Raw genomic sequence first — 17,028 nt, forward strand, 5'->3', positions numbered from 1 at the left:
GGATGCTAGAAAGGGAGCGGCACTCCATTGCATTAATGCATTGACCCGGAAGGGAAATGACATGGCAGCCGCAGATTGGAGGGGCAGCTGCACTCGTATACCAAGGGGTCATGACGCAATCTGTTCCTTCACTTTGGTTTGAGTTTTGAACCTGTAAGGACCGCAAGAGACCCTGTGAAAAATTACGTATTGTGAGTGTTTTGCTTGCTTGTCTGCAATTGTCTTGTTTTGTAAATTTCCCTTGTTTTGTAAATTTTGTATCTTCAATGTCCCTCCTCGTTTTTGTTCCAACTGTACCCTAAATTACTTAATTGGACCAAGTAAACCTAGCCAGCAGCACACATGCATTCATTACAACGCATAAGCGAAAACATAATTCTATGAAAACACTTAAGAAGTTAATATTCCAAAAAGCATGTTAATTTAAGAATATCTTCACTTTTTGTTTAAGTCTATGTATATTTTGGTTGTGTAAAAGGAAAGTACAGTGTATACAGTAGGCTACGCAAGTAAATACTTTTAGCATATTTCAGTTGTCTGTGCACTACATTAATTACTGAGAAGAAAATATTTCCGTTTGTGTTTAATTAAAGAACTCTGCAATGATCTGTTTACATGCTTCTCTTCATTAATAAATCACCTTAAGATCTAAAAGGAAAACCAAATGTATTTCTTGCCATTGTTATTTAACATACTATTAACACATTTTTTGCTTTCTTTTATATTTTAAGGTGCTTTATTTTAAAAGTAACTCAAAGCCCTGAAACTCTTAAACAGGAAGTTTCACATACATATGAACAACTAGTTGAATCTACACCAGTGGGAGGCATGCGTAAAATAACAGGCACAATCCGAAGTCTTAAATCAGGAAAAAAAATGATAATACATGAAGGGTAAGCATTTGTATACAAAAGTAGTTTGAAACAAACATTCATAATTAAACTACCGCAGAAAGGATGAAACGAAGTTACGGGAATGAAAATTACTTTAATACATCACGGCTAGGTCTACAAAGTCACAAAAAAACTACGAAAAGTCAAGATACAAAAAAAAATTAATGATATCCAGAGCTTTATATATGCTACTGGCAGCTTAATGTGTTGCATCAAACATATATAGTGTTCAGAGAAAAAGCTTGGCATATATTTCCAATGTCTCCCTTCTAAGTAGAATGACCCTGTAACTGTCATAAATCCTCACAGCATGATGAGTGAGATTCATTTCCAATTCAGGGGCAGGAGTGGAGCTGAATCCCAGGGCTCTCCAGTTCACTCTGAAAGAATGGATATGTCTCTTCAGTTTGACATGATCCCCTTCTCTGTGTCTGTGGATTCAAGCTAGCTCTCACTCCTGGGGACCCCCTTCATTTACTGCAGGGTGAGAGAGAGAGAGAGAGAATGAATTAGTCAGCTCTCCACACACTCAAACATGTAGGGTGGAGAGGTGAGGGACTGGGAGGGAGGGAGGCTGGCTTCAGTGTGAATTTGCAGGTGTCTTTTTAGGGTGCTTGACTGTCTGAAGCTCTTCCCACATTCGGTACAGCGATATGGCTTCTCTCCAGTGTGAATTCGCTGGTGTGTTTTTAGGGTTCCTGATTCAATGAAGCTTTTCCCACATTCAGTACAGTGATATGGCTTCTCTCCAGTGTGAATTCGTTGGTGTGTTTTTAGTTGTCCTGATTCAGTGAAGCTTTTCCCACATTCATTACAGTAATATGGCTTCTCTCCAGTGTGAATTCGTTGGTGTAGTTGTAGGCTTTTTAAGCAACTAAAGTTCTTTCCACATTCAGAACAGTGATATGGCTTCTCTCCAGTATGAATTCGTTGGTGTCTTTTTAGGTTTCCTAACCGACTGAAGCTGTCCCCACATTCAAAACAGTGATACGGCTTCTCTCCAGTGTGAGTTCGCTGGTGTGTTTTTAGGTGACCTAATTGACTGAAGCTCTTCCAACATTCAGTACAGTGATACGGCTTCTCTCCAGTGTGAATTCGCTGGTGTCTTTTTAGGCTTCCTAACACACTGAAACTCTCCCCGCAGTCAGAACAGCGATATGGCTTCTCTCCAGTGTGAGTTCGCTGGTGTCTTTTTAGGTTTCCTAACTGAATGAAGCTCTTCCCATATTTAGGACAGTGATGCAGCGCCTCTCCAGTGTGAATTCGCTGGTGTGTTTTTAGGTTTCCTAATCGACTGAAGCTCTTCCAACATTCAGAACAATGATGTGATATTTTTGGCCGGGATATGTTTTCTGAATCCTTACACAACAAATCAACAGACTGTTCAATGTAGAAAGGCTGCAATTCAGTCTCTTCCTCTTTCATGTGGACAGGCTCCAGTTCAGTCTCCTCTTGTTTAATGTGGACAGGCTCCAGTTCAGTCTCTTCTTTAATGTGGACAGGCTCCAGTTCAGTCTCCTCTTGTTTAATGTGGACAGGCTCCAGTTCAGTCTCTTCTTTAATGTGGACAGGCTCCAGTTCAGTCTCTTCTTGTTTAATGTGGACAGGCTCCAGTTCAGTCTCTTCCTCTTTAATGTGGACAGGCTCCAGTTCAGTCTCTTCTTTAATGTGGACAGGCTCCAGTTCAGTCTCTTCTTTAAAGTGCACAGGCTCCAGTTCAGTCTCTTCTTTCATGTGGACAGGCTCCAGTTCAGTCTCTTCTTTCATGTGGACAGGCTCCAGTTCAGTCTCTTCTTTCATGTGGACAGGCTCCAGTTCAGTCTCCTCTTCTTTAATGTGGACAGGCTCCAGTTCAGGCATCTCCTGTTTAATGCTGACAGGTACCAACTCCTGAACCTCCTCCTGTTTAATGTAAACAGACTCCATATTTCTAACTTTGCTTTCACCAGGATAAGGCAGTCCTGAAAACAGAAAATGAAATGAAGTATTACGATCTGTTCTCTACTGATATGATGTCTTACAACTCGGACCTGAACTGGCTTAGGTTCGATCACATTCAAAGATTCTTATCATTTGACCCCCCGTTTAAAACATAAATGCGTGTCTCAGTGATGTCACGCAAAAAAATAAGAAATAAGAGAGTGAAATCCAATCCCTCCCTAATGCAATGATATGCGTTTCCAACTTGCACGGCAGCATGGTGTCCCAGTAAGTCAAAAAAATGAAGTCCTTAAAGGGTTAAGTGCACATGTATAATATGTTAGTCTTTATAGAATACCTGTGAAAAGTAAAATATAAAGGCCAGTTTACTTACCTGTTGTTAAAGGAGGACAGCAGGACAGCAGGGTGGCAGCATGAAGAGGAAAAGAGAAAAAGAGTTAGGCAGGAACGCTGAGCACAGGGATCTCTTTGAAACGATGCACATTTTAATAGTAAATAATGTACATACTCGCCACATCATTACTGCGTTTGTGAGAGCAGGCTGGAAGACGCCATGTTGTGGGACATTGATCATTACCGTAGCCTGGTTATTATTATTATTATTATTATTATTATTATTATTATTATTATTATTATTAGGCAGACTTTATCCAAAGAGACTTGCATGTGTTACAGCAGTACACTACTAGAATACAATGAGATAAAGACCCTTTAACCCTTCTCAATTTTTTGCAAAAATTACAAGAAATTTACAGACTTAGCTCGATTTACATGATTTATCACTATCACTGCACAGCACAAATCCAAGAGCACAGCTATCACTGCCCAGCACAAACCCCAGAGCACAGCTAACACTGCCCAGCACAAACCAGAGCACAGCTATCACTGCACAGCAAACCCCAGAACACAGCTATCACTGCACAGCAAACCCCAGAGCACCGCTAACACTGCCCAGCACAAACCAGAGCACAGCTATCACTGCACAGCAAACCCCAGAGCACAGCTATCACTGCCCAGCACAAACCAGAGCACAGCTATCACTGCCCAGCACAAACCCCAGAGCACCACTAACACTGCACAGCACAAACCCCAGAGCACAGCTATCACTGCGCAGCACAAACCAGAGCACAGCTATCACTGCACAGCAAACCCCAGAGCACAGCTATCACTGCCCAGCACACCCCAGAGCACAGCTATCACTGCCCAGCACACCACAGAGCACAGCTATCACTGCCCAGCACAAACCCCAGAGCACTGCTAACACTGCACAGCACAAACCCCAGAGCACAGCTATCACTGCCCAGCAAACCCCAGAGCACAGCTATCACTGCCCAGCACACCCCAGAGCACAGCTATCACTGCCCAGCACAAACCCCAGAGCACAGCTATCACTGCCCAGCACAAACTAGAGAACAGCTATCACTGCCCAGCACAAACTAGAGAACAGCTATCACTGCCCAGCACAAACCCCAGAGCACAGCTATCACTGCCCAGCACAAACCAGAGCACAGCTATCACTGCACAGCACAAACCACAGAGCACAGCTATCACTGCACAGCAAACCCCAGAGCACAGCTATCACTGCCCAGCACAAACCAGAGCACAGCTATCACTGCCCAGCAAACCCCAGAGCACAGCTATCACTGCCCAGCACAAACCCCAGAGCACAGCTATCACTGCCCAGCACAAACCCCAGAGCACAGCTATCACTGCCCAGCACAAACCCCAGAGCACAGCTATCACTGCCCAGCACAAACCACAGAACACAGCTATCACTGCCCAGCACAAACCCCAGAGCACAGCTATCACTGCCCAGCACAAACCACAGAACACAGCTATCACTGCCCAGCACAAACTAGAGAACAGCTATCACTGCCAAGCACAAACCACAGAACACAGCTATCACTGCCCAGCACAAACCAGAGCACAGCTATCACTGCCCAGCACAAACCCAGAGCACCACTATCACTGCCCAGCACAAACCCCAGAGCACAGCTAACACTGCACAGCAAACCCCAGAGCACAGCTATCACTGCACAGCAAACCCCAGAGCACAGCTATCACTGCACAGCAAACCCCAGAGCACAGCTATCACTGCCCAGCACAAACCCCAGAGCACAGCTAACACTGCACAGCAAACCCCAGAGCACAGCTATCACTGCACAGCAAACCCCAGAGCACAGCTATCACTGCCCAGCACACCCCAGAGCACAGCTATCACTGCCCAGCACAAACCCCAGAGCACAGCTATCACTGCCCAGCACAAACCCCAGAGCACAGCTATCACTGCACAGCACAAACCACAGAGCACAGCTATCACTGCACAGCACAAACCCCAGAGCACAGCTATCACTGCCCAGCACAAACCCCAGAGCACAGCTATCACTGCCCAGCACAAACCAGAGCACAGCTATCACTGCCCAGCACAAACCCCAGAGCACCACTAACACTGCACAGCACAAACCCCAGAGCACAGCTATCACTGCGCAGCACAAACCAGAGCACAGCTATCACTGCACAGCAAACCCCAGAGCACAGCTATCACTGCCCAGCACACCCCAGAGCACAGCTATCACTGCCCAGCACACCACAGAGCACAGCTATCACTGCCCAGCACAAACCCCAGAGCACTGCTAACACTGCACAGCACAAACCCCAGAGCACAGCTATCACTGCCCAGCAAACCCCAGAGCACAGCTATCACTGCCCAGCACACCCCAGAGCACAGCTATCACTGCCCAGCACAAACCCCAGAGCACAGCTATCACTGCCCAGCACAAACCCCAGAGCACAGCTATCACTGCCCAGCACAAACTAGAGAACAGCTATCACTGCCCAGCACAAACTAGAGAACAGCTATCACTGCCCAGCACAAACCCCAGAGCACAGCTATCACTGCCCAGCACAAACCAGAGCACAGCTATCACTGCACAGCACAAACCACAGAGCACAGCTATCACTGCACAGCAAACCCCAGAGCACAGCTATCACTGCCCAGCACAAACCAGAGCACAGCTATCACTGCCCAGCAAACCCCAGAGCACAGCTATCACTGCCCAGCACAAACCCCAGAGCACAGCTATCACTGCCCAGCACAAACCCCAGAGCACAGCTATCACTGCCCAGCACAAACCCCAGAGCACAGCTATCACTGCCCAGCACAAACCACAGAACACAGCTATCACTGCCCAGCACAAACCCCAGAGCACAGCTATCACTGCCCAGCACAAACCACAGAACACAGCTATCACTGCCCAGCACAAACCCCAGAGCACAGCTATCACTGCCCAGCACAAACTAGAGAACAGCTATCACTGCCCAGCACAAACCACAGAACACAGCTATCACTGCCCAGCACAAACCAGAGCACAGCTATCACTGCCCAGCACAAACCCAGAGCACCACTATCACTGCCCAGCACAAACCCCAGAGCACAGCTAACACTGCACAGCAAACCCCAGAGCACAGCTATCACTGCACAGCAAACCCCAGAGCACAGCTATCACTGCACAGCAAACCCCAGAGCACAGCTATCACTGCCCAGCACACCCCAGAGCACAGCTATCACTGCCCAGCACAAACCCCAGAGCACAGCTATCACTGCCCAGCACAAACCCCAGAGCACAGCTATCACTGCACAGCACAAACCACAGAGCACAGCTATCACTGCACAGCACAAACCACAGAGCACAGCTATCACTGCACAGCAAACCCCAGAGCACAGTTATCACTGCCCAGCACATCCCCAGAGCACAGCTATCACTGCCCAGCAAACCCCAGAGCACAGCTATCACTGCCCAGCAAACCCCAGAGCACAGCTATCACTGCACAGCAAACCCCAGAGCACCACTATCACTGCACAGCACAAACCAGAGCACAGCTATCACTGCCCAGCACAAACCCCAGAGCACAGCTAACACTGCACAGCACAAACCCCAGAGCACAGCTATCACTGCACAGCAAACCCCAGAGCACAGCTATCACTGCACAGCAAACCCCAGAGCACAGCTATCACTGCACAGCAAACCCCAGAGCACAGCTATCACTGCACAGCACAAACCCCAGAGGACAGCTATCACTGCACAGCACAAACCCCAGAGCACAGCTATCACTGCCCAGCACAAACCCAGAACACAGCTATCACTGCCCAACAAACCCAGAACACAGCTATCACTGCCCAGCAAACCCCAGAGCACAGCTATCACTGCCCAGCACAAACCCCAGAGCACAGCTATCACTGCCCAGCACAAACCCCAGAGCACCGCTAACACTGCCCAGCACAAACCCCAGAGCACCGCTATCACTGCCCAGCACAAACCCAGAACACAGCTATCACTGCCCAGCACAAACCCAGAACACAGCTATCACTGCCCAGCAAACCCCAGAGCACAGCTATCAATGCACAGCAAACCCCAGAGCACAGCTATCACTGCCCAGCACAAACCCCAGAGCACCGCTAACACTGCCCAGCACAAATCCCAGAGCACAGCTATCACTGCCCAGCACAAACCCAGAACACAGCTATCACTGCCCAGCACAAACCCAGAACACAGCTATCACTGCCCAGCAAACCCCAGAACACAGCTATCACTGCCCAGCAAACCCCAGAGCACAGCTATCACTGCCCAGCACAAACCCCAGAGCACCGCTAACACTGCCCAGCACAAACCCCAGAGCATAGCTATCACTGCCCAGCACAAACCCCAGAGCACCGCTATCACTGCCCAGCACAGACCAGAGCACAGCTATCACTGCACAGCAAACCCCAGAGCACAGCTATCACTGCACAGCACAAACCAGAGCACAGCTATCACTGCCCAGCACAAACCCCAGAGCACCGCTATCACTGCACAGCAAACCCCAGAGCACCGCTATCACTGCCCAGCACAAACCCAGAACACAGCTATCACTGCCCAGCACAAACCCAGAACACAGCTATCACTGCCCAGCACAAACCCCAGAGCACAGCTATCACTGCCCAGCAAACCCCAGAGCACAGCTATCACTGCCCAGCACAAACCCCAGAGCACCGCTAACACTGCCCAGCACAAACCCCAGAGCATAGCTATCACTGCCCAGCACAAACCCAGAACACAGCTATCACTGCCCAGCACAAACCCAGAACACAGCTATCACTGCCCAGCAAACCCCAGAGCACAGCTATCACTGCCCAGCAAACCCCAGAGCACAGCTATCACTGCCCAGCACAAACCCCAGAGCACCGCTAACACTGCCCAGCACAAACCCCAGAGCATAGCTATCACTGCCCAGCACAAACCCCAGAGCACCGCTATCACTGCCCAGCACAGACCAGAGCACAGCTATCACTGCCCAGCACAAACCCCAGAGCACAGCTATCACTGCACAGCACAAACCAGAGCACAGCTATCACTGCCCAGCACAAACCAGAGCACAGCTATCACTGCCCAGCACAAACCCCAGAGCACAGCTATCACTGCCCAGCACAAACCCCAGAGCACACCTATCACTGCCCAGCACAAACCCCAGAGCACAGCTATCACTGCACAGCACAAACCAGAGCACAGCTAACACTGCACAGCACAAACCCCAGAGCACAGCTATCACTGCACAGCAAACCCCAGAGCACAGCTATCACTGCCCAGCACAAACCCCAGAGCACAGCTATCACTGCCCAGCACAAACCCCAGAGCACAGCTAACACTGCACAGCACAAACCCCAGAGCACAGCTATCACTGCACAGCAAACCCCAGAGCACCACTATCACTGCACAGCAAACCCCAGAGCACAGCTATCACTGCCCAGCACAAACCCCAGAACACAGCTATCACTGCCCAGCACAAACCAGAGCACAGCTATCACTGCACAGCACAAACCAGAACACAGCTATCACTGCCCAGCACAAACCCCAGAGCACAGCTATCACTGCCCAGCACAAACCCGAGAGCACCGCTAACACTGCCCAGCACAAACCAGAGCACAGCTACCACTGCCCAGCACAAACCCCAGAGCACAGCTATCACTGCCCAGCACAAACCAGAGCACAGCTATCACTGCCCAGCACAAACCCCAGAGCACAGCTATCACTGCCCAGCACAAACCCCAGAGCACAGCTATCACTGCCCATCATAAACCCCAGAGCACAGCTATCACTGCCCAGCACAAACCCCAGAGCACAGCTATCACTGCCCAGCACAAACCCCAGAGCACAGCTATCACTGCCCAGCACAAACCCCAGAGCACAGCTATCACTGCCCAGCACAAACCCCAGAGCACAGCTATCACTGCCCAGCACAAACCCCAGAGCACAGCTATCACTGCCCAGCACAAACCCCAGAGCACAGCTATCACTGCCCAGCACAAACCCCAGAGCACAGCTATCACTGTCCAGCACAAACCCCAGAGCACAGCTATCACTGCACAGCAAACCCCAGAGCACAGCTATCACTGCACAGCAAACCCCAGAGCACCGCTATCACTGCCCAGCACAAACCCCAGAGCACAGCTATCACTGCACAGCAAACCCCAGAGCACAGCTATCACTGCCCAGCACAAACCAGAGCACAGCTATCACTGCCCAGCACAAAACCAGAGCTCAGCTATCACTGCACAGCACAAACCAGAGCACCGCTATCACTGCCCAGCACAAAACCAGAGCTCAGCTATCACTGCACAGCACAAACCAGAGCACCGCTATCACTGCACAGCACAAAACCAGAGCTCAGCTATCACTGCACAGCACAAACCAGAGCACCGCTATCACTGCCCAGCACAAAACAGAGCTAACACTACACAGCACAAACCCCAGAGCACAGCTATCACTGCCCAGCACAAACCCCAGAGCACAGCTATCACTGCCCAGCACAAACCCCAGAGCACAGCTATCACTGCCCAGCACAAACCCCAGAACACAGCTATCACTGCACAGCAAACCCCAGAGCACAGTTATCACTGCAGAGCAAACCCTGTAAATTAAAGCCTATACATAACTAATTTACATTTGCATTCTCTGAATATTGAAAAAGAAAATCTTTTTTAAATCGTGTTACACGTAATCACAGTCACCATCCAGCGCGTTCTGTTTATTCTGGATGTTTGCTTTTTACTGCATTCAGTAACTCCATCCACAGTAATTCTGAATGCTTTCATTTCAAATGGTGAAGCATTGAACTTGTGTTTTTGTGGTAGGGCAATTTTGTTTGGCATAATTATTTACATACCACAGTTCTCTTGTCCAGTTCCTCAAAATAACTTCAAATGTGCTTTTGCCTTGTTCCTTTGTTTAGAGATGCAATTCTATTTAAAATACAGCAGAAAAAAACACTTTTCTTACCCCATGTGGACTGAACCATGTCCACTACAGCATGAACAGATGTGTTGAGAATAAAACCAGCCCCAGTGTCAATCTTTCTATTGCACCAATTCTAAAAACTACTTGGAGGCAATTGCCAAACCCCTTCCCTTTTATAATTTCCACCCTTACCACAGCAGTTGGATACGCGATGGACTGCTGTATATGATGATAAATTACTAAAATGAATATATAAATAAAGTATGCGTTTGGTGAAATTTGTCACGTGACCGGTTATACATCTAGCATATTATTCAACGTTTAACCACCTTTTTAGAGTTTATACATTTAAACTTCCCATCCCTAGTATATCCATTGCTGCAGCACCAGTGGATGATGGATGTGTCTTGTGTCATCTGGAAAGAGCTGCATGTTCTACCTCTTACCTGATGATGAGAACCAGTTGTCTGGTTCCTTTGGCTGCTTGTGTAGGGTGGGAATGGAGAGTTAGGGTTAAAAACACTAATGCCACATTCCCTTGCTTTTGTGGCGATGAGTTCAACCCTAACTGCTGCATTAACAGTTTTTTGCAATGAATTTCTTTGTTTTTATATTTATTATAAACTAGAGCACTTGTGTGGAGGTGTTCCATACATGACTGCTGCATTTCACCACATTGTATTAGACACGTTAATGCAAAGAGTGCAAACTCAGGAATTCAAGCAAAATAGTAAAACAAGGTTGATTGTATATACATTGTTTTTTTAATCTATGACACATAATTTTAAGATAAGAAATGCTGGACTGTTATCATTTTTCATATATTTTCACCAAACCCTCGAAAGGCCCATCCTCAGCACAGACCGCGTGTACCTCACTCAGTTTGGTGCATAAATTCAATTCGGTTAGCAAAAAAAACATGTTAGGTAAAAGGGGGAAAAGGGAATCTTTACGAAAAAACAGGTATCCAGACCTCGTTAACCGTACGCGGTGGTGTAAGTGGAACATTCACCATTGTGGGCAATTCCAACAAATCCCGCCAAAGTTATTAAAGTGCAGTTAGAGGTTTAACAGGAAGCTATTGCGCCACTATAATATGATTATTAATGTTCACTTCCGATTTATCGATTTCACACTGTAAAAACACACCTTACAGCTGGCAAGCGACAGAGCATAGTGAAAAAGAATCCATGTTTCAGTGTTTCGCATCTTATGAATCAGACACTTGAAATAAGCTGCATGTCTACGTACTGTCATTTTACTAACATTTTAAAACACCCTGCGTCGAAGTAATTGGAGCACATTTGTGCAATTTCTGAAAAATAACGCATTTCCTGCAGATATTATGATAAACACTATAGATTTAAATTTACAGATGCAAACAACGGTGTCGTCGTTTTACAAGATTTGATGCTCTTGAGAGTGAGAGGCCTGAATTTGAGGAGCAGGACCCCAGCAGAGCTACTGAATATTGAGGCTCTGAATTTGAGGAGTAGGACCCCAGCAGAGCTACTGAATATTGAGGCTCTGAATTTGAGGAGTCGGACCCCAGCAGAGCTACTGAATATTGAGGCTCTGAATTTGAGGAGTCAGACCCCAGCAGAGCTACTGAATATTGAGGCTCTGAATTTGAGGAGTCGGACCCCAGCAGAGCTACTGAATATTGAGGCTCTGAATTTGAGGAGTAGGACCCCAGCAGAACTATTGAATATTGAGGCTCTGAATTTGAGGAGGACCCCAGCAGAGCTACTGAATATTGAGGCTCTGAATTTGAGGAGCAGGACCCCAGCAGAGCTACTGAATATTGAGGCTCTGAATTTGAGGAGTACGACCCCAGCAGAGCTATTGAATATTGAGGCTCTGAATTTGAGGAGTCGGACCCCAGCAGAGCTACTGAATATTGAGGCTCTGAATTTGAGGAGTAGGACCCCAGCAGAACTATTGAATATTGAGGCTCTGAATTTGAGGAGGACCCCAGCAGAGCTACTGAATATTGAGGCTCTGAATTTGAGGAGCAGGACCCCAGCAGAGCTACTGAATATTGAGGCTCTGAATTTGAGGAGTACGACCCCAGCAGAGCTATTGAATATTGAGGCTCTGAATTTGAGGAGGACCCCAGCAGAGCTACTGAATATTGAGGCTCTGAATTTGAGGAGTAGGACCCCAGCAGAGCTATTGAATATTGAGGCTCTGAATTTGAGGAGGACCCCAGCAGAGCTACTGAATATTGAGGCTCTGAATTTGAGGAGTCAGACCCCAGCAGAGCTACTGAATATTGAGGCTCTGAATTTGAGGAGTCGGACCCCAGCAGAGCTACTGAATATTGAGGCTCTGAATTTGAGGAGTAGGACCCCAGCAGAACTATTGAATATTGAGGCTCTGAATTTGAGGAGGACCCCAGCAGAGCTACTGAATATTGAGGCTCTGAATTTGAGGAGCAGGACCCCAGCAGAGCTACTGAATATTGAGGCTCTGAATTTGAGGAGTACGACCCCAGCAGAGCTATTGAATATTGAGGCTCTGAATTTGAGGAGTCGGACCCCAGCAGAGCTACTGAATATTGAGGCTCTGAATTTGAGGAGTAGGACCCCAGCAGAACTATTGAATATTGAGGCTCTGAATTTGAGGAGGACCCCAGCAGAGCTACTGAATATTGAGGCTCTGAATTTGAGGAGTCGGACCCCAGCAGAGCTACTGAATATTGAGGCTCTGAATTTGAGGAGTCAGACCCCAGCAGAGCTACTGAATATTGAGGCTCTGAATTTGAGGAGTCGGACCCCAGCAGAGCTACTGAATATTGAGGCTCTGAATTTGAGGAGTAGGACCCCAGCAGAGCTATTGAATATTGAGGCTCTGAATTTGAGGAGGACCCCAGCAGAGCTACTGAATATTGAGGCTCTGAATTTGAGGAGCAGGACCCCAGCAGAGCTACTGAATATTGAGGCTCTGAATTTGAGGAGTACGACCCCAGCAGAGCTATTGAATATTGAGGCTCTGAATTTGAGGAGGACCCCAGCAGAGCTACTGAATATTGAGGCTCTGAATTTGAGGAGTAGGACCCCAGCAGAGCTATTGAATATTGAGGCTCTGAATTTGAGGAGGATCCCAGCAGAGCTACTGAATATTGAGGCTCTGAATTTGAGGAGCAGAACCCCAGCAGAGCTACTGAATATTGAGGCTCTGAATTTGAGGAGTAGGACCACAGCAGAGCTACTGAATATTGAGGCTCTGAATTTGAGGAGGACCCCAGCAGAGCTACTGAATATTGGGGCTCTGAATTTGAGGAATAGGACCCCAGCAGAGCTACTGAATATTGAGGCTCTGAATTTGAGGAGCAGGACCCCAGCAGAGCTACTGAATATTGAGGCTCTGAATTTGAGGAGTACGACCCCAGCAGAGCTACTGAATATTGAGGCTCTGAATTTGAGGAGTAGGACCCCAGTAGAGCTATTGAATATTGAAGCTCTGAATTTGAGGAGTAGGACCCCAGCAGAGTTACTGAATATTGAGGCTATGAATTTGAGGAGTAGGACCCCAGTAGAGCTATTGAATATTGAGGCTCTGAATTTGAGGAGCAGGACACCAGCAGAGCTACTGAATATTGAGGCTCTGAATTTGAGGAGTAGGACCCCAGCAGAGCTACTGAATATTGAGGCTCTGAATTTGAGGAGTACGACCCCAGCAGAGCTACTGAATATTGAGGCTCTGAATTTGAGGAGTAGGACCCCAGCAGAGCTACTGAATATTGAGGCTCTGAATTTGAGGAGCAGGACCCCAGCAGAGCTACTGAATATTGAGGCTCTGAATTTGAGGAGTAGGACCCCAGCAGAGCTATTGAATATTGAGGCTCTGAATTTGAGGAGTAGGACCCAAGCAGAGCTATTGAATATTGAGGCTCTGAATTTGAGGAGTACGACCCCAGCAGAGCTACTGAATATTGAGGCTCTGAATTTGAGGAGCAGGACCCCAGCAGAGCTACTGAATATTGAGGCTCTGAATTTGAGGAGCAGGACCCCAGCAGAGCTATTGAATATTGAGGCTCTGAATTTGAGGAGTAGGACCCCAGAAGAGCTATTTAATATTGAGGCTCTGAATTTGAGGAGTAGGACCCCAGCAGAGCTATTGAATATTGAGGCTCTGAATTTGAGGAGCAGGACCCCAGCAGAGCTACTGAATATTGAGGCTCTGAATTTGAGGAGTACGACCCCAGCAGAGCTATTGAATATTGAAGCTCTGAATTTGAGGAGGACCCCAGCAGAGCTACTGAATATTGAGGCTCTGAATTTGAGGAGCAGGACCCCAGCAGAGCTATTGAATATTGAGGCTCTGAATTTGAGGAGTACGACCCCAGCAGAGCTATTGAATATTGAGGCTCTGAATTTGAGGAGCAGGACCCCAGCAGAGCTACTGAATATTGGCTTACTTCTGGTGGTCCCAAGCATGTGTGGGGCCAGAAGAGACATCTTTCTTTGGGACTCTCTTGGTGCATGAGGGCTGATGTAGTTTCAATCTTTATTATTTTGGTTTTGCCGTGAACACACATTAGAAGGGCTACATTTTGCCAAGTGTGTTTAGACTGAATTACTTTTACTTTTTATCTTTCATTTCATGAAACAAAAATGGTTATTAACTCTATAGGGTCCGTGCAATGTTAAATATCCTGCCGGAGACCCTGGCCCTTTAACTCTTTTTACTCAGGCTCCTGTTTTTTGTGTTTGTGGATCAGATGCTCAAAAGCAGAGCTGTTTAGGGACATGCCACAGTGAATAGCGCCATCTTGTGCCACAGGGTCCCTGGGATGAATAACTTGAATGCAGCTTTTTATGTCTTTTTTGACCAACTGACCAACCAACATTAACAAACCAACTGACCAACCAACATTAACAAACCAACTGACCAACCAACATTAACAAACCAACTGACCAACCAACATTAACAAACCAACATTAACAAACCAACTGACCAACCAACATTAACAAACCAACTGACCAACCAACATTAACTAGATTTGAACAGAAGTGATATTAGTTATTTATTGGACATGGACAATCCATCGATTTGTGAAACTTTCAAACATATGACATTATCTATACAATGTTTTATTATTATTTTAAAATAAAATACAGACTGTAAATCGGATGGCAGTGTTCCAGTTAGCCACCACGGGACAAGATGTTAGATGACGGAACACATAAGTACATAACAGAAGTAAAACAATTGCAAAATGTGATGCAGACTAATGGAAATATTGCTGCGCTTTGGTAGAAACAGTAAAAAAAAAGTAGAGAAACTTGACAGGTTACACACAAGTGCTTCAAATCTGGGGTTCAGCAGTTACAAAACCGAAAGAGCATCAACAATCAGAATTCCTCAAAGCAGCAGGGACAGTGGCAATGATTTCATATCTGTGATGCAACACACTGAAACACCTGCACATCAGGAGCTGGATTCAGCTTGCAGAGACAGAGAGGGGAAAAAGCTCCAAGGCTAGATCCTCCCCTGTTAACCACTAACTGCGCGATTGTGTCCACTGTTAAATAAAACCAAAATCCTACAAGCTGTATTTTTTGTCTATGTTTTGTGCTGCGCAGATCAAGTCGATTTTTAAGAAAAAGTGGTTTTTCAAGCATTTTGTCCCTTGCACAACTTTTTTTTTTTTTTAGCTTGCACACCCCTGTATATACACACACACATTATATATACACACACACACATTATATATATATATATATATATATATATGACAGTAACGCGGGTCACTCAGAAATGTCAGTGCTGGTTAGATAAGTGCATGTCTTATACCACATGCTTAACATTCTCGTAAACTGATCTATTTATTATTATTATTATTATTATTATTTACGAATCTGTATTTCTGTACTTTTAACGCGTTTTGGTCAGGTGACAATAGAAAGAACACAATGACTTGTCATGACCGGCAATAAATACACGCGATGTTTAACTTTTAAATTATGCTCTTGTTATTATATACAGTTATTTTAACAGCTTAGGAGTTGTTACAGCTTCAATGAATTGAAGGAAAAGAAGCCCCAGGTTTTTTTTCCGTGAGGAAACCTGGTAACCCTACTTGACACACAGCACATTGCGATCGTATAGAAAGCATCGGTCATTGTGTTGTTATTGTTATTATTATTATTATTATTATTAAGCACGCCGATGCACGTACAGTACAGGAGGACACCTGACAGTTTAGCACAATGCAGTTCATGCACCGCGTTACAAACGGGACGGTGCTGCACAGAGCGGTACAAACTGTGCGATTCAAATCTCCTGCAGTACTACAGACGAGCCGCCGATAGTCATCTCTGATTAACCCAACATGAATATAAATCCGATCCGAACTCAGTCTGTTTCAAAGAGCGCTCAGAGTGCCGGCGCCGGAGAGTCTGCGAGCAGCTTTAATAATAATGAATGCGCTGCTGTGTCTGCTCGAGTCTCGCATCAAACACCCGGTCCTCTATATAATATAAACACATTACACACCCCCGAACCACACACGGGGTTCCCAGCGGCTGCAGTGAATTCAATTCCAATAACTCACCGCTCTCTTTCTCTTTCTCTATCCCTTCTGTTTTCTCGTGTCTTTTTCTCCAAGCAAGTCAGACAACGGACCTTCCGTCTCCAACTGGTGCGCATATCTAAAAATCCCCCCCCCCATCGGTGGAAACCAGCGCCTACATGTTGTTAAGTACCGGTCTGTTTAACCAGTTCATCGAGTAAAACTTTGTACACACGGTGTTAAAACTGAAACGCTAAAGTAATACCCCGCTTGGGGCTCAGACCAAGGAACACTTCCTTAAAGACTATATAAACCACAGTGAAAAGAAAAATGAAGAGAAGTTGCATACATAACAAAAAAACAAGGCTAGTAGGCCCGTATAAATCTATATAGTTTCTGTGAT

General features: G+C 46.6%; 1 protein-coding gene across 2 annotated transcripts; it reads right to left on the reverse strand.

The window, feature by feature from the left end:
- Positions 1-568: 568 nt before the first annotated feature.
- Positions 569-16,792, reverse strand: LOC131709269 (zinc finger protein 664-like). 2 transcript variants are annotated; one of them, XM_059011650.1, is made up of 2 exons: positions 16,668-16,792; positions 569-2,854 (listed from the first exon to the last, which is right to left on the reverse strand). In XM_059011650.1, the coding sequence occupies exon 2, from the start codon at positions 2,817-2,819 to the stop codon at positions 1,407-1,409; it is 1,413 nt and encodes a 470-aa protein (XP_058867633.1). In that variant the 5' UTR covers positions 2,820-2,854; positions 16,668-16,792; the 3' UTR covers positions 569-1,406. The 2 variants fall into 2 exon arrangements, with proteins under 2 accessions (XP_058867633.1, XP_058867634.1); XM_059011651.1 differs by lacking the exon at positions 16,668-16,792 and adding an exon at positions 3,208-3,448.
- Between the last annotated feature and the right edge of the window lie 236 nt (positions 16,793-17,028).

The sequence above is a fragment of the Acipenser ruthenus genome, chromosome 42 (assembly GCF_902713425.1).
Source record: "Acipenser ruthenus chromosome 42, fAciRut3.2 maternal haplotype, whole genome shotgun sequence".
Lineage (NCBI taxonomy): Eukaryota > Metazoa > Chordata > Actinopteri > Acipenseriformes > Acipenseridae > Acipenser > Acipenser ruthenus.

Excerpts from the sequence above, each read along its gene's own strand:
- LOC131709269 (XM_059011650.1), bottom strand. The coding sequence starts at position 2,819 with ATGGAGTCTGTTTACATTAAACAGGAGGAGGTTCAGGAGTTGGTACCT.